Source organism: Neodiprion virginianus, chromosome 2 (assembly GCF_021901495.1).
Source record: "Neodiprion virginianus isolate iyNeoVirg1 chromosome 2, iyNeoVirg1.1, whole genome shotgun sequence".
Lineage (NCBI taxonomy): Eukaryota > Metazoa > Arthropoda > Insecta > Hymenoptera > Diprionidae > Neodiprion > Neodiprion virginianus.
In genome coordinates, this window is record NC_060878.1 from 31,827,419 (window position 1) to 31,850,179 (window position 22,761).

Sequence of the window (22,761 nt, forward strand, 5' to 3'; positions counted from 1 at the left end):
TAGTCGGAAAAATATCGTTGACTCGGAAAGAGAGTTTACGAGGCAACTAGACATTTCGGAGATAGATCGTGTGGGGAGGGGAGGAGGAGATGGTGAGCGAGAAAGATGCGGACTCTCGATGAAATGAGAGAAGACCCGAAGAGAGAATGGAAAGAAATGAGAAAGATAGAGCGAAAACTCGCGCAAGCAGTAAAAGGCAAAGCGTAAAACCTGCTCGTAAAAATGCAGTAAACCATTGTACGCATCGTCCGTGTTCGTCGAGTGGACGGGAGAGCGAATGGGGTATGTGGGGTACAAGGAAATACCTTACGAATACAGAAAAGTTTACTTCATCCCCGGAAACGAAACGAAACGAAACGAAACGACACTGAGAAAATGAGGAAAAGGAGGATGAATTTTGATTGTCCCATCGAACTGCCAAACTTTACTATACGGACTCCGGCAGCGTGTCGCGGAGAGCTACTCGAAGCCGGGCGGTATTTCAACCGAGATTTAAATCCACCGTGAATAAAAATAGTTCTCGAAAGTTTGAGGAAAGAGAGGAGGAAGAGAGACAGAGAGAAAGAGAGAGAGAGAGAGAGAGAGAGAGAGAGAGAGAAAGTAGGCGAACGGAATGAAAGAAAGGGGAATTTTGGCAGCCCGGGTAGTCCGGGACTAAGAGGAAGCGGATCTCGAGCACCTCAGCCTTGGCTTGATTGAATGGAACCGGTGGCTGCGGGGAAGGGTGGAAGGGTGAATTAGAGAAGGAGAGAGAATGGATTTCGTAGCAAACCATGATGATTGTGGTGGTCCATTAGAGTGCCAGCGTAGGCCTTTCCGCGTGTTCGTTCGTTAGCTCCTCCACAGAATATATACGGTATTATATGTATATATATTGTACATTTGGCAAAAGTTTTGACGGGTTTTTCAAAGTCGCTGAATTGATTAATCGTCGAAAAGAACTTCGAGAAGGAAATCATCGAGAGTTTTCACTTTCTAAATTTTCTTTAAAACTCTCCAGAATTTTCAGAATCGAATACAATTAAGTGTTCGTTAATATATGTCCACGGAAATCAGAAACGCAATCAAAATCGTATGGTGAATAATTTTTTTTGGTATTATGAATCACGTGTTACACCTTAATCGAAGATTATTAAAATTATTTCGGACACTGCGTCTCTTGGCGATGAATTTAAACAACCTGGGATGTGTATATTTTGTTCCGCCTGTAATGAAATCTACTTCGAATGAAGCAGGAATAAAAGTATCTGCTAACTGTAACATACACATCCATAAAGCGAATGAAATTCAGCGTCGAGTAGCCATTAAATTGGTTGCCGAAGAAAATATTTATCTCGAGCAAAAGTTGAGCCAGTGTCATTTAGGAATATGTGAAGTTTCGCTATTCAATAAAGAATATTTCCCGAACTTTTTCGATGATTCGATAAATCCTAAAACTTCTTCCGAGTTCCTCAAAAGTCTGTAATAATTTTGCCGTTCTAAAACCAAGCGAGTAACAAACCCTTGAATATAATATGAAAGCGTTACGCGACCAAGTTTTTAGTCTCTACCTATTTCCCGACTTTCCAAACAAGATGCAACTTAATTATTAATCAGATAACTTGGATCTCCGCGGATCCAATTAACAAAATCGTGTTTAATTGGATTCACCGGGCTTAGAGAAAAAGCCTTAAAAGATCAGCCTAATCAGAAACCACGGTATACGAGCTCGAGTAATTATATTTTCTAGTAGAAACGAGAGTAAAAATGAAAGAATCGAGAAAAAAGGAAATACAGAAAAACATAATTGGATCTGGATTATGCCGAAGAGATTACATGTTCGAAAAGTGACGAAATAGCGTAGAATAATCGATTTCCTTACGACTCTCAAACTTCGAAATTCACTCGTTTTCGTATTATTTTTAACTAAAGCAAATCGGGAAAAATGAGCAACTGTTTGCGAGATTTTTAAAGCTGATCGATCGATCGCAGGGCGTAAATTTTATGTACGTGTATTTCGAGAAAAAAGAAAGAGGAGAAAAAGAAAAAGAAAAAACACCCAAAAGAACCTAGACGTGTCTGCGAACGTTCAATATCCGCAACTTACAATAGCAATTTAGAACGTCTGTCATGTCTGCCCCATCCGGTCTAAATATTCCCGAGTGCCTTCCAGCTCGGCTATCTCCGCCTCCCTGCACTCTCATGTACCCGCATACATATATGTAAAGGCATATAAACCTTGGCTGTACATATCCAAAGATGCGCGTGTACGTCGCTGGATTCGCGCATGTTGTCGACGCTTGGCGATGGGGGAAATTTCTTCTGGTGTAATAAAAGGTGAAAAAGTGTTGCCGATATTTTCAAGATTTTCCGAAAGAAAAAAAAATTGCAAGCGTCGTTATATGTACGTCCGATTTTTCTACATTCTTTTTTATATTCGAAAGAACAGCTGCGAGAGGATAATCTAATTTTACACGAATCACGTATCTGAATCTTTACATAGATACGAAGATACACAGATCTTATAGGTATGTACGTATAAAACGGAAGCCCGTGTTGTATTCGCTAGGCATAGGTAGTTGATTCCAATCTGATATCGCCGCCGCGTGTTCCTAGCATATTGTACAAAAATAGAAAAGAATCGTATAAGATAGAATTGCGCCGCGACGTAGAATCGTAAACGTGAAAGAAGCACTGCCTCCTTTTCTCTCTGTATAAATCTTCTCCTTCTCTCTCTCTCTACATTTTCGTGTTTTTTTTTTTCCTCTTTTCTCCGAACGTTTACGCTTCTGTACTCTTCCTCTTTCTCTTTTGCCCAACGTTGGGCAATAAGCTAATTCGTCGATTGATGAATCAATCTTTTTCGCGAATGAGACTTTATCAGAAAGAATAGATACGTCCTAAAGACCAAGAAATAAACAACTTGCTCCTTTGAGGCTACATTTGAAAAATCTTTATACAAATTCGAAAATACGATTACCTATATTATTATACTGTGGTATCCAGCAATTAACGATAGATGGAGAATATTGTCTACAGTATACGTCTAAGCAGGTACAAAGATGCTTAATGAAGAGAAAAAACGGTAAGCAAGGTAATAATCAATAAACTTGTATACATAAGTATATGTATACATAGGTATATAGGATAGAAGACGGCCTCGTAACTGAGCGCAATTGTTTCCAAACGAAGCGCGGAATTCAATCCCTGGGCATGTCTTTTCGATTCCCCCGGGTGCTAATCATAAAAGGAGTCCCTCATTTCTTTCTGCTCGGCGAAAGGAATAAGGAGCAAAATGAAGGCGGGTAGATACATACTATACGAAAGAAAAATACGGAAGAGAAGAAAAATTTTGAAAGAAAAGAAAAAACAAAAATGGAACGGAGTATAAATATAATAGTAGCAACGATGACGTGAAAAAGAAAAGTAACCGTTTCACAACCGCGATTTATGATTGAACGAACGATTCCACGAGTTCATTTCGTGCATCTCCAACGTATTAAACATTCCTGAACTTGGGAGTGGCCATATTTCTTTTCTTCTTCCGCTCTTTGTATTGGTAAGATCGAAAAAGGCGCTGCACCGTTGACTCCGCATCCCCTCGTTGAACGATAGGGGTAGTGAGGGGTAAGAAAATAGTTGGAAGAAGAAAATAAGAAAAAAAAAAAAAAAGAAACAGGGAAAGAAAAGGGAACCGATCGGAAATTCTGAAAAGTCTTATACACACAGACCCGAGTAGGTGCACGCCGACAGAACGGGTATATTCGTATCGGAGAATTAGAAACTGGGATATTCGTGTGGAGAGTGACGATACTTGTTTTCAACGAATTGAAAAAGCATGTTTTCCCCGTGTTTGCCAACGTTCTTTTTCCAACAGGCGCCCGCGAGGCAGATAAAGAAAGATACGGAAGGCCGGAGGGACGAAGGAAGAGAAAGACGGAAAGAGAGTTTCTGCTCGCACGAATCGACCGTTGAGATTTATAAGAGCCGCAAGTGGCGTGGGCCTCGCGTTAGGAAAAAATAGAGGGTGAATTGACGTAGTTGGAATGACTTGAGGGGGTGGAGAGGAGAGGAGAGGAGCGGAGAGGCGAGGTAAAGGAAACGGAAAGGAAAAGGAAAAGGGAAAGTAAAAGGAAAGAAAAGGAGAGCCGAGTATACTGGGGGTGGGTGGAGGAACGGTCGGGGGTGGCGGTGGAGCGCCGGGGGCAAGTGAGGGCAGATCAATGCGGACATGTGCGGGGAATTGCACAGGCATCGATCCCAGGACCCTCAGGAAGCTTGGAAGCCTTCTCTCTCCTGCCTCTCTCTCCCTGGACTCCAGGCTAGTCAGTTTACGCCTCCTTGCCCCCCGACTTACCGAAACTCCTTCTCGCCGCAACGCAAACTGCCATTTCGCACTCCCGGAATCCGGGATCCTGGATCGTCCGCGTATGCGCGCACATGTCGATAAAAATCCAGTCCTCTCTACACGCCAACCTTCATGTCGAATAATTACAGTCCTCCGTAGATCCTTCCGACGCCGACGGGCATTCGGAGCGTCTGCAGGTGGACGACGGTGGTTAGATAAGGAAGGAGCCGAGAGGGGGGGGGGGGGGGATGAAGAAGTCTCCGACGCGTGAAATTGCACGTAGAGGTAGATGGATGAGCGTTATTCCTCGAGGATGTTACCGGAATTTTCTACGCGACGGTGCAGCCGGATGAGGAATAGAGCGAGGAAGAGGGAGCAGAGGGGGCAGAGGTGACAGGGAGTGACGGGGAAGTGACAGAAATGGCAGGACGAAGGAAGACAGAGGAGCGCCGGTAAGAAAAGTGAAAGGTCAAAGGGCGCGTCAGTTGTTGGACCACGTCGGCGTCCCCCTGGAGAACCGACTGATATAAAAAGGTTAGAAGCTTTTACGCGAGAGAATGGACCGCGAAACCTTTCCCTTAAGTTCCCGGTGATCCGGGCCGGGTATGGTACAAGGACGTCTCGAGATTACCACTATCATTCACCGAAAGTGGAGAACGAGGATAGCAGGGACAAACCTTGGAGGCGAGGAAAACTATCAATCGGACCATTTTTTACTCCAAATTGTTCGGAAGAGGGATTCAATCGAACTTGCAAAGCTCTTCAGCGATGCGACGGCTGAGACGGGATGAACGCTACTCGCCTATATAGAGGATGATCCCGTCGCGGAAGTGAGCAAAATAAACACCGCGGCATTGACGGATCCCGGGCGACACCGTCAGCTGGGGCAGTGAACTCGCAAGTGCCGTTAAAGAGCCCTTCTCGCGATCCGGGAACTTCGCCGCTCGCCATTCCCGCGGTCGGATCCTAATTCCTCGTCGAGTAGATTCTTACTCCCAGATTGAGGATCCTGAGAGCGATCCTCGCTGCTCGGTTACTTTCAAACTCCGCGACTACCGCTTCGAAGAGGCACGGGTCGATAGGCCGCGTTTCAAACGGTTCGAAAACAACCCCTCCTCCCGGGGTAAGAAGAAAGCGCTGCGGCGTTGCTGTCGTCACGCAATATTTCACTGCATTTCCCGGATCGAGGTTACGGGGGAGAGGCCTGAGGAATCGATGTAATGGCCGGAAGTAAGTGCCGACGTAATTTAACAAAGCGGGGAAAACTAGTACGCGGGATTTCGGGAAGGAGAACGCAACGGATGAAGGAAATCGGGATCGATCGAGGAACGGAGAGAAAGATAGAAAGAGAGAAAGATGGGTAGAGAGGAAGGGAGTGCGCCGAAAGTGGAGCTCGGATAAGACCTGGGAGGTCACGTGATAAGGAATGCCTCGAGGGTTAAGGACCCGCACGACACGTGTGTCCTGGGCAACTATCCCCTTAATCTTGCCCCCCCCCCCCCCACTCCTTTCGCCTACCGTTTTCCTCTCTTCCTGCATGGCCCGGCTCCCTAATATCCCTTCGACTCCGCGTCCAGCCGCCAGCCAAAAAAGAGGGCGATCTTCCTCGGCTATATTACTTTCCTCGACAAATGACAATTGTAATTCGCCTCTGATCCACGACCATTACTCTCCACGCCCAACGGCGTCGGGAGGGGTTAGAAAAGACAAGATAGGCGTCTCGACTAGATTCTACGGCGTACCTGCGCCTTCAATGTCGTACCTACACCTACACCGTGCCGAGTTTCATCCACCCACGGTTTACGTCTGTATAGAAATCCGGAAAACGAGGGATTACTGGATGAAATTTGGAGAAGTCAGGAGCGAGGGAGAATGAGAGACGGCTTCAACGTTCCAAATCAAGATCCGTATGTGACTTTACTACACCCACAACGACTGTCTACCCATATTATACATATAGAGTTATATATACATATATACATAGTTATATACAGATATATAAGCATCGTGTGTCAAAGGTGTCGGCACGTTCAGAAGAGGCCACGCCAAAGGTTGGCTCGTTAAATATTTGACGACTCGACCGGGCTCCTCGCGTAGGAAGGTTGCGATGGTCCAGCGGAGGTAAGATATAAAGTAAAAAGTGGAAAAAAAAAAGATAAGAAAAGAACGAGAGAAGGCAGGCAAAAAGGTGAAGGAGAGCGAAGGAGAGAGAAACAAATAAGGGAGGCAAAGGGACGGGCGAAAGTAAGACGTGCACGTGCTACGGACGCCCTGCCGCTTTCAACTTCCTTCTCGTTCTTCGAAATCGAGAAAAAGAGAAAGAAGGGGAGAAAGGGAGAAAGAGAGGAGAGAAAAGAAAAAAGAGAGACGCTCCACACGCACACACCCCGGGTATAAGGCGAGTCGTGTTATCCGTCGTAGTCACGCACGCACGCCGCGGTGTAACGACGAAGCGAAGCGAAGCGACGGAACGGCGGCGGCGACAACGTCGCCAGGACTAATACAGAAGTATTTTTTCCCTCCCCCTCCCGATCCCCCAACCCCCAACCCCCAATTTATCTCGCGTGTCCCGGGTTATTGCAGGGATGTCAGCGCACCGGTGCCAGCCGAACTTTCGGCAGCGATTCCTGAATTTTTGAGAAAGCCCACGCGGACGGGTGGGAGACCACCTAACTCGAGATATCCTGCACATTCGAAGCGATTCCCGGCTCGCCTTGGCCGATGTTGAGTGCACGGATCCTGCGGGATAACCATCTCGAGTAGACCGAAGGAAAACCGTTTCCTATCTCGATCGAATCTGAGTGATAGATGGCCTCTAATCTACGAAACGTAAATGTAATCGAAAGTTGGCCGCCACCGCCACCATCATCGTCCTGCATCAGGCAATGCCCTTACCCTAAGCCCCCGAAAGTAGGGCGAATGTAATGCCTTTTCAAGGATTTTCAAACGTGCAAGGAAATCCCACCGAGCCTTATCTCGATATCGATCAGTCTCCGGTCAATTTACCCGGTTGAACGCAAGAGCGAAAAAGAAGAAAAAAAAAAAAGCAACAAATGAACAACCGAGATAGAGATCTTTCACCTGGAAACGGTAAATTTCGAACGAACAGAGTTTTGGTCCTTTCGACAACGCGTTTTTCATTTTTACTTTTTGCTAGTTTCTTTTTTGTTTTTTTTTTTTACTTTTTTATCTCTACAACGTATAGTGGATTTCTAGAAATTACAAACGACGCAAATCAACTGCTGACGAATAATTGTTGAGCTTTAGCTAACTTCCATGACAAGGCGTTGATAAAAACTTAACTTGCCCGCCGATAATGCATTTCGTGTGTTTGCGGAGAGAAGTCCGTTTTACGAAACGAGATATCACTGGGACCTTCCGTTTTTCGTTATCTCCGTCCGATCATCCCCGCCTCGTTATATGAATGACCGCACTCAGCATCTGACACTTTCACTCTCGGTGTTACGCGGCGTTTCTGAGAATTTTCCAATCGACCGCGTGGCGCTTTGTACATAGGAGAAGGGAACCGCGAGATGGCGAATAGGAAAAAAAGAATAAAAATCAACCGATCAAGATCCGTACCATTTTCGCCGCTTTTTTTAAAAAAAAGAGGTGAAAAAGAGAAAAAAAATAAACGTAAGGAAAAGAAACCAATTCCCACGTCATATGATCGAATCTTGAATAAAGGATTCGCCGCCGATCCGAGCCTCCAAAACTCGAACTGTGCAAGCAATGGGAATTCGGAAAAGTTGAAGTTATATGGGGACGTTCAATCTGAGCTGCGGAATCCGGAACAAACAGAAGTATATAGACGAGATTGACAACGCGGAGTGGCGCCGAGATGCGTTGTTAATAAAAGGAAGTAACAAAAAGAAAGAAAAAAAAACGTAAGAAAAAAAAAGAAAAAAGAAAGACAGAGAAAGGGAGAGAAAAAAGTTGGGCAGTTTAATTTTAAGGAGTATCTGGTTGCCGCTGCGGAGTTTCTTTGCCGATTTATCGAAGGGGCTTTTCCCCTCTCTTTATTTACCATGCTATTCCGAATGAAAACCGCCCTCGCAATCGGCGTCGTCATTTCCCACACATGCTTACGTAAGTATATAAATATACATATATATGTATGTATGTATAGAATACCGAGCAGAGTTCGTGCATCCAGCGGATTCCTTTAAAAAAAAGTTTTTTTTTCAACCCCGGCATTATCTCGAAAGTTGGGCAATAGCGACGAGCAACGGCGGATGAAATAGAAAAAAAAAAAAGAAAAGAAAAAAAGTGAGATAAAGCTACGTGCAGAGGTATATCCGGGTTACACATGCAGGTCCAAAACACGCCATCGCATCCCCGGAAGTATAAGGTGAGCAGCAGCTTATCCGTCTCCACATCTACCGGCCATATACGTACCCATATATATGTATGCTTATTATACGGATGTTTTCTTTCCTATGTATCAAAGTTGTTTCTTTTTTCTTACGTTCTTTCCTTTTTACTCAATCTTTGCGACCACACCCGCGCGGCCGTATGCATAAATACCAAGTTTCTCGTATTACGATCGCCAACTCGAACCTCGGTTGTACGTCAAGTCCTTTTCTTTACGATCCTTTCTTTCATCCGTTACACAAATATGCGGGAAACCGTCGTGGCTTGCACGGAAATCTTAGATCAGAATAATAATAATAATTATAATATGAAAGTAATGACAATAACGGCAAATAAAGTGGAATAATAAATAAGGAAAAGATAAAAGTTTCGTTTTCATCGACACCGCGATGCGTGAAAATGAAAAACGGAACGTGACGAGTTGGGATCTGCGGCTGATACGGTTCTTACCCTTCCTACCTCCGCACGTTTGTGTGATTACGTTGGAAACCGGAGAGTTTTCCTGATGGATAGGAAAGACTTGAGGTAGGTTCGAGTATTTTTTTTTCTCTTCTTCTCTCTTTCTCTCTTTTTTACATTTTAACTGTTTTGCATCTCGTGTAGTGACTCGCGCTTGAGGAGACCTGGTTGCAGGGCGCGAGATAAATACCGCCCCCCCTCTCTCTCTCTCTCTATCTCTTTTTCTCTCCCTCGTTTTGCTCTCCTTTCACTTTCTCTACCTTCCTCACTCTGCAGTCTCTCGTCTTTTTTTTCTCCTCTTTCTTTATCCTATCTAAATTCCCGTTTATTCTTTTTTCCCTTCTTTTTTTCCTTCGTTCTATACCTAGTAGACTTTTACGCTGATGGGAGAAAATAAGACGAGAACGAAGGGAGTGGTCAGATGGTAGGTAAAGGTAGGTGGATGAACGTGAGGGTGACGGGGGTGGGGAGGGATCGGAGGAGGGAAGGTCGGCCACACGTCGGACGCAGCGGCGCAGGATGGGGCGAGGGCGAAGGGTGACGGGGGTGGAAAATGGAGGGTAAAGAAAAGGCGTAAGAACGGGTTTAGGGAACAAATGCGCGCAGTTCCGTTGCCGCTGCCACCGCCGCCTCCATTGCGCGACGACTTGAGTCCCCGCGACTCGAGGACGGCCCAAGGATCGAGGTAAGGGATGAAATGACAAAGAGGAGGGAAAAGAAATGAGGGTGGAGGGGAGAGGACTTGCAACTAGGGAGGAAAAGAGCCGAGGGTTGCTTTCCGGACTCGGATTCGAGATTGGATAAGGCAGCATAGTTTATTTTGTCACGAGTTTTCTACGCGCTAGAAGAGTGAGAGAGAGAGAGAGAGGGAGGGAGAGAGGGAGAGAGAGAAAAAAAAGTAAAATAGGAAGGCAGGATAAGAGAAAATCCCTACAAACAAACCTCCCTTCGTGGTGACTTCTTGCTCCTTTGCGTGATCGAAAAAACGACAAGAGGCGGAGGAGGAAATATAACAATAACTGAAAGATGTAAAACAGAAAATAGGAAAAAATGGTTGGAAGAGTAGAGAGAGAGAGAGAGAGAGAAGGAGAGAAAGGATAGAAAAAAGAAAGGGACAAATGAAGAAAAATTTTATCCCAGCTGCGCCGGTACGGTGATATTGGGAGTGGATGAAATGAGAGAGTGGATCGAAGTGTATAGAATCAAAGAAGACGGAACAGAGCTAGCAGCTAGCTGTTGGTTGGGTACGCTAGGTCGGTTTATAGGGGTAAGAAGACGAGGAGTGAGAGAGAGAGAGAGAGAGGGAGAGAGGGAGGGTGGGAGGGAGGGAGTGTGAGAGAGAGAATGGCGAATCGTAGAACTCGGAGGAGTGAGTGAGAGAAGGAGAAAGAGAGTAAGAGAAAAGGAGAGAGAGACGAAAGCGGTGGGTGCTGTTTGTCGAATCGTCGAGATCAATACGCGAGTACGATGTACGTCCGGTTGCAATCGGTTCATGAAAAGCTCGCCGCTCAATTCACAAAAATGTTACCGAAAACGGCCGGAAGTAGTTAAAACCGGAAGAACGAAAAAATATTTTAAGCAATACCAAACATTTGATTGTTAAATTTATTTTGGTGCATCCGATCAGGCGTTCGGTTACAAAACAGACAAACTGCAGTTGAAGTTTGTCGCATTACGTCATGTCCTCACGCTGGTGATTCATATCGTTATTTTTTTCTTTTTTAATGTAACGGAAAGAAATGAATTACCAGGAATGACTTACGCTCAACATTTGGCATTGCGTAAACAAAACGAAGCTACGAACAAATCTCAAATTACTGCACTTTGTAGACTGACTTTTTTTTTCTCTCACTGCACGTTGGAGTTATAAAATTTTTGTCACATGTACTATACCTGCTGATTACAAAGGAACGAATAATCAATTTTTTATCCGGGCATCGCGAAAGAAAAGATTAGATCAACTTTTTTTGGAAATTTGTCAAAAATAGTCAAGTATTCGAGAAAGTTGTGCTAGAAAGCTTATACAAAGACTCACGATAATTTTCCCAATTTCAAATAAGATTCAAATTTATAATAACGTGTAATTGAAGATTTCACCGATTTCGAAAATATAATTTTCTATAAAGTAGCATGGGTTATTTATTTAACCAGTGAAAATAAGAAGTTTAAAAAACAAATTACAAGAACGTAAATGGCAGTAGGAATGTACAATGAAAACCCACGAAATGATCTTGGAAAGTTTTTCCATTCAAGGTTAGAGAAAAAAGAAAAACAGAAGGAAAAAAAAAAAAAAAACCCGGCACAATCACTAATGTAGTTGGCGGATTAAGGGTGTACACCCTATAACTCGTGGGTTCGATTGAAGCTCGCATTTCTGTCTGAGGGTCGTTTGGAGGGCGAGAAAAAGCGTTGCATGTCCGTCAGCACCTCCCACGTTGGATTAAAGAAGAATTCGATAGCGAGTTGGCGGGTTGGAGGGAGGAAGGACGGGGGACGAGGTTGAGGTTGAGTCCGCGGACTGACTGGGTTTAGGAAGTTTTTGGTGGTTGGAGTTCTCTATGTATATATATATACATACTATATATATATATATGTATATGTATATGTATATATATGTGCGTGCGTCTGTGTATGTATGTATATAGGTAAAGGTACGGTATACAGGGTTGGGTTAAAGACGGCGGGTGGGTTGAGGCGATGTAATGGAGGAGCAGGATTAATTGTGCCCAGCGAGGAGTGAGTGAAGGGTAGGTGGGTAGGTAGGTAGGTCCGTTGGTTCGTCGGAGTACAACTGTAAGGGAGGAGGGCGAGGCGCAGGGAGAGGAGGCCGAAAGCTTCCTACGTTCGATATAAAAAGAGGCTAGATTTTCCCTGATAACGTTCGGAGTCGAAGAAAACTCGGAAGAACTCGGAGAAGATTTTTGTTACTTCCTCGACGTAATGGAGTGAAGAAGAGGAAGAAAAAAAAAAGTAAAAAGAACTCTTACAGCTCCTGGAACTATCGACTTTTTATTTTCCTCTAGCGTTTCGATTCGATTAAATCTATATCTTCTGATCATGCTATTATATATTGTAATTATATTTTTATTTATTTATTTTTTTTTTCAAGACTCGCACGAGTGAGAGAAATTGAGTAAGGAAGTTTGAAAAATTAAACAAAGACCGCAGAACCGCATCAAATATCTGTCAATTCATAGCGACGCGACGTTCTTTTTCGAAATTCATAAAATCTCCGACGAAGTAGAGAGCACGCTCGATTGTTGGCATGTGTAATTTGACGCAGAAATTGGAAGGGATTTGCGGATTGCGCGACGAAATAAAATAAGGCGAATGGAAATATCGGCCGGCGAAGAAAGAGAAAACCAAAATGGAAAAAAATGTATGTATACATATACAGGCAAAAGCGTTGTCAGACAGCTGTCAGGGGGCAAGTATTAGTAGTAAGTCATCCGGAGGCAATAAACGGAGGGATATCGAGTGGTGCCCCACACGGGTAAAATAGTTTATGGTATTTTTACGGTCACCGATATAAATTAAAGCAACATATACGTATGTACGTATATAAATATAATATACATATATATGTTACATATACAGGATTTATAGGCGAAGATTTGAGTTGTTTTAGAAAGCTTTACGACGATATTAGATTTTCAATGGGCTTAGATTGAACCAATTTATTACATTTTATGGTCAGCTGTTAAAGAGAGACCAGACAATACGAGACGAGAGAGGAATCCAAGGGATCGAGTGCGAACCGAGTTGCCGGGGCGCTTTCATATTTTCGAACAGGTTTTTTCGTTTCTCAGTGTTTTAAAAAATAAATTCGAAACTCGGTTGGTTCGCGTTGCGTAAGCGCTTGTCGTCATCGGCACCATTATCATCATAAACGAGAGAAACTTAGGAATATCTCTACAGTCCAAAACGTACAGCTATGTGTGTGCAATATTACACATGTATATATATATATATATATATATATACATGTATATTCATATATATGTATGCATAATACATACTCATATCTTTTACAACTATTGTAAAAATATCTGTACAAGCAATCCAGCTGCTAAAACTGCCTAATTTTACACCAATCTCACGTACACATGATCGATTCACCGTGGAGTTGACTTGTATGGGTACAGTCTCGTTACTCCAAACGGTCACATTTCAATTTCTCTCCCTCCCTCTCTCACCCTCGAAAGGGGAAAAATAAATAAAAACTCGAATTCAAAAACGAGAGCACGAGAAAAAGAAAAAGGAATCGAGTAGCGGATCGTTCACATTGTAAAATCGTATCAGTGTTTGTCGTCGATCCATCGCGCGGCGTTCGGATACTGCTGCTGCTGCTGCTGTTGTGACGTTTGATGAGGTCCGGCGGTCTGTTGATGAGGCTGAGTATGCGAGGCGGCGGAGGCGGCGGCGGTCGGCTCCATCTGGTATACCGGATAGACTTTCCGCTTCCTGATACCGTGCATTGAGAGCAGGTGTATTTGCAGGTACTGTTTGGTCTTGAACTGTTTGCTGCACATGTGGCACGATATGTACTCGGTCTGAACTGTGTGAACGTTGACGATGTGCTGTTTGAGGTTCGAGTTGTTCGAGTATATCTTCCCGCACTCGGGGCACTTCGGTCTCCCGGCATAATTCGCTGCCTCGTTGCTCGGCTGCAGCATCGCCATTCCCTCGATCTTCTTCTTCGCCGATCCCTGGTGCTGCTGATGCTGGTGTTGGTGGTGGTGGTGGTGATCGAGCGACTGCTGTAGGTTGTCGTGGAACTTTTGGTGCATCATCGTCAGCTGGATGTCGGGACTCATCGCGTTTATCCCGGCGTGCTGTTGCTGCGGCTGGCTGGTGGTAGCGGCGGCGGCGTGGTTGAGGAGGGCCGAAAGCTCCTGACTCTTTTGGTTGAGCATAGCCGCCGAGGCTGCGACCTGTTGCGATTGGTACGAGCCTGTCCCGGTTCCGGTTCCGGTTATGGTCACGGTTCCGGTCGCGGACCCGGTTCCCCCACCGCTCGACATTTCGTTCCGCGACGACGACGGTCCAGGAACCCATCCGGAACTCGAGGCTGAACCGTCTCCTCCCGAGGGCTGCCATCGCCCTGGAACCACCAGCCAATGTCACTCTTCAGCCTCAATTCTTTCCGCATTGATTCCTTAAACACTACCATAAATATTCCCTCTTCCGCGCTTCTCCCACGCTCGCTTTTATTACATTAATATATATATATAATATATATATATATATACATCTCGCACGCTCTCGCTCTCTCGCTCTATCTATCTATTCTCGATCGCTGTATATCTGTACGTGTATATCTTTTTCATTCCATGCTCTCTCTCTCTCTCTGTCTCTCTCCCTCTCTCTCTCTTCTCGACTTCTATTTATTTCCGAGAGTATATGTCGACCGCGTATTAACCATCATCGTTTTCGTATATTTGAACAGCTTTTTCGCCACTTTTGTCACTTTTCGTATTTTTCTTTCCTCTGATTTTTTCCATCTCTTTCTATATTCCTTTTTTTTTTTTTTTTCCTATATCGCCATTATTCATCTTTTCCGTGTCTTTCGATTATTTCTGGGTACTTAAACCCGTTTTCCAAATGGTGTTTCTTTTTTTTTTTCACTCTTTCTTCTCCGTGAGTATTGTCTCATCAATTTAACTACACGATTGGCAGACATTAATTATAAAATTTGCACAGATGCTTCAGGGACATCTCACCGTTTCTTTTCATTCCTTTTTCTTTTTCATGTTTTTTTCTCGTTGTACTGAGACTATCTACACAATCTCTGTAAACATCACTATTAAACAATTGTCATTTTTTAAAATTAATTTCTTATCATTCGTCGCTGTAAAAAATTAACGAGTATTAAACGCAGAAAAAAGGCACAGCGAAATTTGCATAAAAAACTGTACGTTTCGTTTATTTTTTTCAAACTATTTCGATGACATTCTTTGTAAATATGTTGCACACTACTTGCTTGGAAAATTCGTTTGGTAAAAATTTGACGTTCCGACGATCCCCTGAATTTAATAGAAAATCAACATAACGTTGAAATTTTTCGAATTTCTGTCAAAATCGATAAACTGGAAGGACATTTTTTCCGTTGCTGAGTCAAGGAGCAGAATCAATGATCTAAAGATTCGCCTAATCACAGTTAAATTAATACATTCGTAAAATAATCAACTGTGACCAACTGCATTTCGAAGTGAAAAAACGAGAACAATCCTAAAAACAAAACAGTAAGAAAAAGAAGGAAAAAAAAGAAAATACACTGTACGCTTATACACCCAAAACTTTTCATGCGTTTCATTATTGATTGCTTACTGATTATATTCTTTTAACTGCGATTATAATTAACATGATTAATATGATCGTTATTTGGCTCTTCGATTCGATCTCTTTCCAAAGGTACAGGTTTGTTCATTTTATTTCCTCTCTCGTTTCGTCCAGTCAATTAATCGATTTCGAATCGATAAATCGAATTTATAGGATAAATTTTTCGTCATATTGCGAAATATTTATGCATTAACTGAAAAAATTTATTCAGTGAGTTTAAAGAAAAAAAAAAGAAGAAAAAAAACTAACGTGATCATAAATTAAAAATGATTCGTGTTATTTTTTAACGGCCAATTCACACCCTCGAATATTTTCCCTCCCTTGCCTGACTACGACAAAATGACTACTCACCTTTTGCCAAAGATAGCGGTGAGGCGAGGATAATCAGAGCGGGAGTTCGGGGATAAATGAACGAACGAATGAATGAATGAATGAACGAACGAACGAACGAACGAACGAACAAACGAACGAACGATCGAACGAACGAGTGAATTTTTATCTCAGCGTTTGCATAATATAAAAAGTACGATGCATATAACTATGTGTATAATATACGTATATGCACAAGTGTACGGTATGTAATATGTATGTGTAGTATATGGTACACATACTACCGACGTATGTATGTACATACATCTTGAGAGATACGAGAGCTCCATGCATTCAACGCAACATTGAATAATAAGTGTTAGATGATAATAATATTAACTATAGGATAACGAAATACTGTCATAACTCAAAATTTACTGCAGCGAAGGAAAGTAGAACAACGGGATTACTTGGGAAATACTGCCAAGGGGACACAACGATAACAAGATAAAAAAAAAAAATAAAATAAGAAAAAAATTCAATCAAACCGCGTACAGATGGAAACAAAAAAACGAGCTCTTATCCAATACGCAACATACGTATCGTTGTTTGAAAAATTTCGATGTACGTATAAGTAATGTCGATATACGATAAATGACTCACCATAACTCGGGTCCTGATTCGCCGCGTGGATTCCCGAGGGTCCCGGCATCAGTCCTGAAATTAATACGTAAACGATAATGTGAAATAAAATGAATACGAACGTGAAATGATTATCAAAGTAAATTTGAATTTGAAACGCGTGAGACAGGAACATAAAAAAAAAAAAAAAAATAAATAAACAAAGAAAAAAACTAACGATAAAACACGAAGGTGTTAATATTGTTTCAACAAAATATGGTAACGGATTGTATGACAAACCTTGAAGACCGAGAAGAGCGGCTGGAAATGTGTTGCGATGATGATGCTCCACGGGGTCGTTCAACATATCTGCAGGCTCAGTCTTAACGGAATTAAGAATACTCTCGTTGATAGAAACGTCTTCTTCGTTATCAGACAAAGAGTTCGAGTCTTCGCCCGTCGACTGCGCCTGAAGTGAATTGTCGTGATTCCCCTTCTGTAACCGAACGATGCGGAAAAAAAAAAAAAAAAGAAAAGAAAACAACAACAATGAAAAATCGATTTCCCCAACAATCCGCCGTCGCACTTTGTTTGTTTATATTTAATAAATAATCAAATATATCTCCTAGCGGATTCACCTGCACGTTGTTGCTCGGCGTTGTGTGTATCGTCGGACCGCCTTCAAGGGCCTGACCGAGGAGTGATTCCTGAAGATCGGATTTTGTCTCGACGTGATTACCGAGGGGCGGCGAATAGCTGCGTGGTCTTTTTTCGGGCGGCGGACTCAGCCCGCTCTCGTTTGCCGGAAGTCCGTCGCCTCTTCCGTTATCCTGCCAAGGAAGTCGAGGCGTCGTCTGTAGCGTCAACGTCAACAGAAATGGTGTGAGTAAAAATTTGTTGAAAATAAGAAAAAAAAAGGAAAAAAAGAAAAAGGAAGGAAATGACAAACGAGCAGAATTAACCGAAGCGTCGTTCAAGACTAATCGATGGATATGAGAGCTTTTGTTTTTTTATAAATTGTTTAAAATCAGGTATATTCCGCGTTGTATGTTTCACGTTTTATTGTTAGATGAAATTACTTACGGGCGCGCTACCGTTGTTCGCGCTCGACGACGGGGGTGGTATTTTTGTTGCTCCGCTGTTAACGTCGGCGAGTCCTCTGACCTGAAGCATTTGCGCGGTTTTTAGAAAGGCCGTCAGCTGCTCCTGTCCAACGTGAACCTCCCCGTGATACATGAACCGTAGGAGGGACTCCATGTCCGAGGATGCAACGTCTCTTAGAATAACGATGGGGTGCTGGCATGGGTTGGCCTTTGGGGAGAAATAAGATAAAATTCTTTTTTTCATACACATGTGTATAGAAACATATTGTAAATATCGTATACGTGTATTATACACGAAAGGGAAGTCAATTTTCGATGCGGGTTTTCTTTTTTTTTTTTTTTTATACAGGAAATACAGAATTGAATTTCCTCTACGATTCCAACAGACGTTACATTGAATTACATATGAATGCGGAATGTAATCGGCGAGGTTTTTACATCGAGAATTTCCGCATGAACTGCGCCGGTGTGCGATTTTTTTACGTTTTCAATACGTGGGGAAGACGAATGATGAATAGAAATAAAAAGGACGGGCTGGAATTGCTGGACGAATGTGACGTAAGGAGGCATTGTTAATTAGAATAATTGCATTAGAAGGTTCGACGCTCTATATCCGGCGTCGTGTCGTCAACCGAGCCGGTACAGAGCGAACAAGCACTTTACTATTGAATTAACTAATTCAATTAACAACTTTCGAGAGAATAGGAGAAAAAGATATATATATATATATATAAGAAATGAAGCTAATGGGCAGAGAGAGAGAGAGGGAGAAAGAGAGGTAAGGTAAAGCACGAAGTTAGAAAAAAAAAAGGGCTTCGTGGTGCCATTTAGAGCTAACGTAATTAAAATGGGTCAATAATTAATTATTATCAATGCTATATAGGTATATGAAGTTTTGAAGCCAACAGTGAAGCTAATTTTTCATGTTGCATTACTGCTAGTATACACGTATAAAAAACACGCGCGTCATTTTGTGCAAAATTCAAATTAACTTTGTATCAAGTGCAAACAACTTGACATGTGAAACTGGTACGATTGCCACATAAGTCGATAATGTTTCGGAAACATTGTCAAATATATATCGGACTATATTCTGGTCGACAGCAGTACGGAATATAGTCCAAAGGAGATTATCGGGCAAACATTACAACTTAAGTTTCTAAAATCATTTATCCGTCCAACGTTGATAGGAGTTGTTAATTTTTACGATCCGGTATATATATATGTAATATATGTATATATATAATTCCGAACGGATGATGGAATCGGCATTATAATTTCATAGCCTACTTGTAACGCCCATATAGCTGCATAGTATCATGTCGGTGAATTAATTATTGTAACAAAACAAAATAAAAAAAAAAAAAAAAAGCGTTCATCATAAGATAAAAAAATAAACTGAACAAAAAAGAAATAAAACGAAATTACGGACATTACTCGATCGGTATAATAATTAACGGGACGAGTTTTTTTTTTTTTTTTTGTTGTTATTTTTTTTTCGCTCCTCTCAATGCTTGTAGAAAGTTTTAATAATGTATATACTGTGTACAATATGGATTTATCTTGATAACTTATAGTCTCGCTTTTTGTACCGTATTGTATAGTATGATCACAAGTATGATCATTATTTTGCAAAAACTTCCGCCGCGTACTATTATTTGAAAATAACGAGCGACGTACCAATATTTCTACAGAATTATTTCTTAGCAATACAGGTATGTACGTAAAAGGTGATGCTGTGTTACAGGATGATTAATTCTTTTATCCAAACTGATGTAAAATTATACGAGGAAACAATTTTGTAATATCGTTGTTGTAATAACGATGTTGAAAGAATTAATCACGTGATTTTATATCCTGAGATCAGGGGTGAAGCACCTTGAACAAAATAAACTGACTCGAGCGGAGACTAAATAACAACTGCATGGTTTCTGATCCCGTTAAGCAGCGCAAGGGTGCGATTTCAATGGAAAATTCAATGGCTTCTTTGCTGCAGGGTTAAATCCATCTTTTTCTATCGCTTTTGTTTGCTAACTTAGTCTGCTTCTTATTTTCCAAATCGAAAGTGCGTCAAGCTATTGCGGATGGGAATTTTTTTTTGATCAAATTGTAACAAACGAATAAAATATGAATTGACTAAATCTTTTAATTATTTTCGGTCAATTTCCCTTATTCATAAAATGACTAATCTTGGAATTTGAAATTCTATCTTGAAATTTCGGTTAATATGTCCGAGATTTTTTACACCGAATACTGAGAATGATTAGTTTCTAAAACGGGCGAGGAAAATTCATCTTTCGTCAAATCATCGCGGGATCGAATCAACAAATTACGTGTCCCGATCGCATATATAGGATACCCACGTAATTACGTATCGCGTTATCTCGTACGGTTATATATAATAAGGCGGCAGGCCTGTGGCGCATTACACGATTTATACGACCGATCAATTATTATCTGACTTTTTCAGCCGATAACGGTATGGAATTATAATTTGCACCTGCTTCAAATTGTGCAGTGATCTACGGTTCTATGTGGAAACCTGCTTTTCTCCGGAGCGAAGCTACGCATGCTTTTATATCCGACCTTTCAGTTAGTGATGCGCCGACTCTGTGCAGGGCGACAGGTTACAAATAACGAAATAACGTTCCGGCAATCGCTTGCAGAGTCCAGAGAGAAACAGCTGTTTAAAATTAATTAAAACTGTTGTGAAAATAACTTCACGATTCTTGTTAAAATATTAATTTACGATCGATGATTTTTTACAAGTAGGTAATATCGCTGTTCCGTTTTCTCCAAATAGTTAATTTACAAATTTTCTGCGCGCACGACGTGCAGCGCCAATCGTAATTGACGTTTATTCCACCTCCAATTAAAACGCACACACAGTTTTAATTATAATAATTGAAATTTCTCTTATCTTAAATTAAAATTATGCGACTGGTTGATTAGAGAGTTGTAATTATTATTTGTGTTCTGTTCTTTTCTCAACTGCTAATCACAATTTCAATTATTAACTTTCTATGTTATTCGGTAATTAATTATGCGATGTAATTAGCGCTGCCCCCTCGCTGTTAACCATCCTACAAACGAGAAACAGATATCTATTACGACATAAATAATCGTATGAAGATCTAAATATTCCTCACAGCAAGAGGTATAAAAACAGTAAGCCCAAGTTCGGAGACTTTTTGCTTCATTTTACGCAACAATTTTTCTCCAAACGAGATTTCAATTTAGTTATCCGATTTTTTTTTATTCATTCTCAGTTTTCCTCCCCTACTTAAAAAGAAAACAAATGGCTCTCGAGTAAAAATTCAGATCAAAGATCGACAGGGGCGGAAGAGGGAGGGGGGGCAGGAACAAGGAGATGAGGAGTAATTCAAAGTCATCAAATTTTCTGTCGAAAAGAAAAATAAAACAGCGCTACGCGCGGCAGTGTTGTTTGTTTCCTGATGATAAAATTGACGTAATCGTTTACTTAATTGCAGGGGAATCACGTGGGCGTTTCAAGCAGGCAAGATCTTACCGGAAGATAACGAGCCATGTTACTCGTCGTCGCCAGAGGGTGAGGAGGAACAGAGAGGGGGGGGGGGGGGGGGGGCGACAAGCAATGATGTAAGAAGACAAGAATTTTTCAGTTATCACACAGTGTACTGTACGAATATGTACACACGTACATGTAGACGTGTGAGTTTTATTTCCTATCGGCACGAAATCGGTTACATAGACATATCGTATGCGAGTATAGAAAATTAAACTTCTCCATTTTTTATTTACCTTCAATGCATTTAAATACACGTAGGTATACATATACGTTATACGTATTATACGTACGTACACCTTATCTCGGATTTAATTATTTATTCACAGTATCAATGGAATCGCGCAATATAATGTAGGTACATGTACACCTGAATTCCAAATCTTTTTTTGTTTTCATCCGTCTTAAATTTATTTTCCACATTAGATAAATGCGTTTCACGTGTTCAGGTATATACTATATATATATATATGCACATTATATATTCCCTATTAGACGTGTATGCGTATAATAGCACGACACGTGTACGCAATCAAGATCCTCGCATTTCTTGTTTGATTTTATTTTCATCCATTTCGAAATCGATGCTCACACCGGTTAAAGGCATGATGTAAAATGGAACTTTTATGCTCCAAAGACCTCTGTAAGTATAATGTACGTAGTAGGTACGTACGTTATACAGCTCTCGGCGTTTCAGTGCGCCGGGACCAACGATTCGTTTATAATCACCACGTGATACATTTCCAGGGGCCGATAACCGGCATGCGGTGCAAAGAGAAATAGAAATGAAAGATGAAAAATAAAAAAAAAAAACTTATTTTAGAAAAAGAGAGGTGAGAAATAACAGAAGAAGAACAAAGTAAGAAAAGAAAAACGAAAACACATGGAAGTAGAAGTAAGCATCGAGGAGGAAAAAAAAATATATATATATATATATATATATATATTATTATAAACCGATCTGATATGCAAATGAGAAACGGCTGTCACAGTAATGTAACGGTAAGGCTTATTATTGGATCCTCGCGCGCCTCGCTTCTGTATCATATCTCGAACACACGTGTACAAAGTATTTATTACATATATACATATATATGGGGCATTCCATGACATCTCGATCAAGATTCTACGTCGATGTCTCAGATTGGCTTTGTAATTTTTTGTGTGAAAGTACATAAGGAAAACCGCGATCGCAATTTTTTGCACAATTTTTTGATCCAACGTATCTGAGGTATATGATTTAAAAAATTGAAAAAAATCCCACTTTCCAAGATCTGAAAAAATTCCAAATAATCTTATAAAATACAACGTAACTTCATAATTTTAGAAGATAAACAAGAAAAATTAAAAAGAAATCATTATTATCGTATTTCATTTTTGACATAAGGAACATAAGTTATGAAATCTCGATCTTCTAATAGGTATAAAAAATTTTGTTATATTTTATGAGATTTTTCAGAATTTTTTCAGATTCTCGAAATAGGTTATTTTTTTCAATTTTTATAAATCCTACTTCAGATAGGTACGCTGGATCGAAAAATTCTGAAAAAAATTGCGATTGCGTTTTTCGTCATGTAGTTTCACACGAAAAATTACAAAGCCAATCTGTGACATCGACGTAGAATCTTGCTCGAGATGTAACGGAATGCCCCATATATACATAAACTTAAATCCGGTGATAA

General features: G+C 41.3%; 1 protein-coding gene across 9 annotated transcripts in view; it reads right to left on the reverse strand.

Annotated features, from left to right (window-relative positions):
- The window catches only part of LOC124297103 (protein abrupt-like), a 45,367-nt gene that overhangs the window by 10,515 nt on the left and 12,091 nt on the right, over positions 1-22,761 (reverse strand). For 5 of the 9 annotated variants that reach the window (XM_046747727.1, XM_046747726.1, XM_046747735.1 and 2 more), the window contains exons 2-5: positions 17,516-17,743; positions 17,071-17,286; positions 16,733-16,928; positions 16,475-16,528 (exon numbers count right to left, since the gene is read on the reverse strand). In XM_046747727.1, the coding sequence (XP_046603683.1) occupies positions 16,475-16,528; positions 16,733-16,928; positions 17,071-17,286; positions 17,516-17,743 (694 nt within the window). Of the gene's footprint in view, positions 1-8,774; positions 8,978-12,805; positions 14,265-14,431; positions 14,536-16,474; positions 16,529-16,732; positions 16,929-17,070; positions 17,287-17,515; positions 17,744-22,761 lie in introns of those variants that run through there. The other 4 variants (XM_046747733.1, XM_046747730.1, XM_046747734.1 and 1 more) reach the window with 4 other exon arrangements.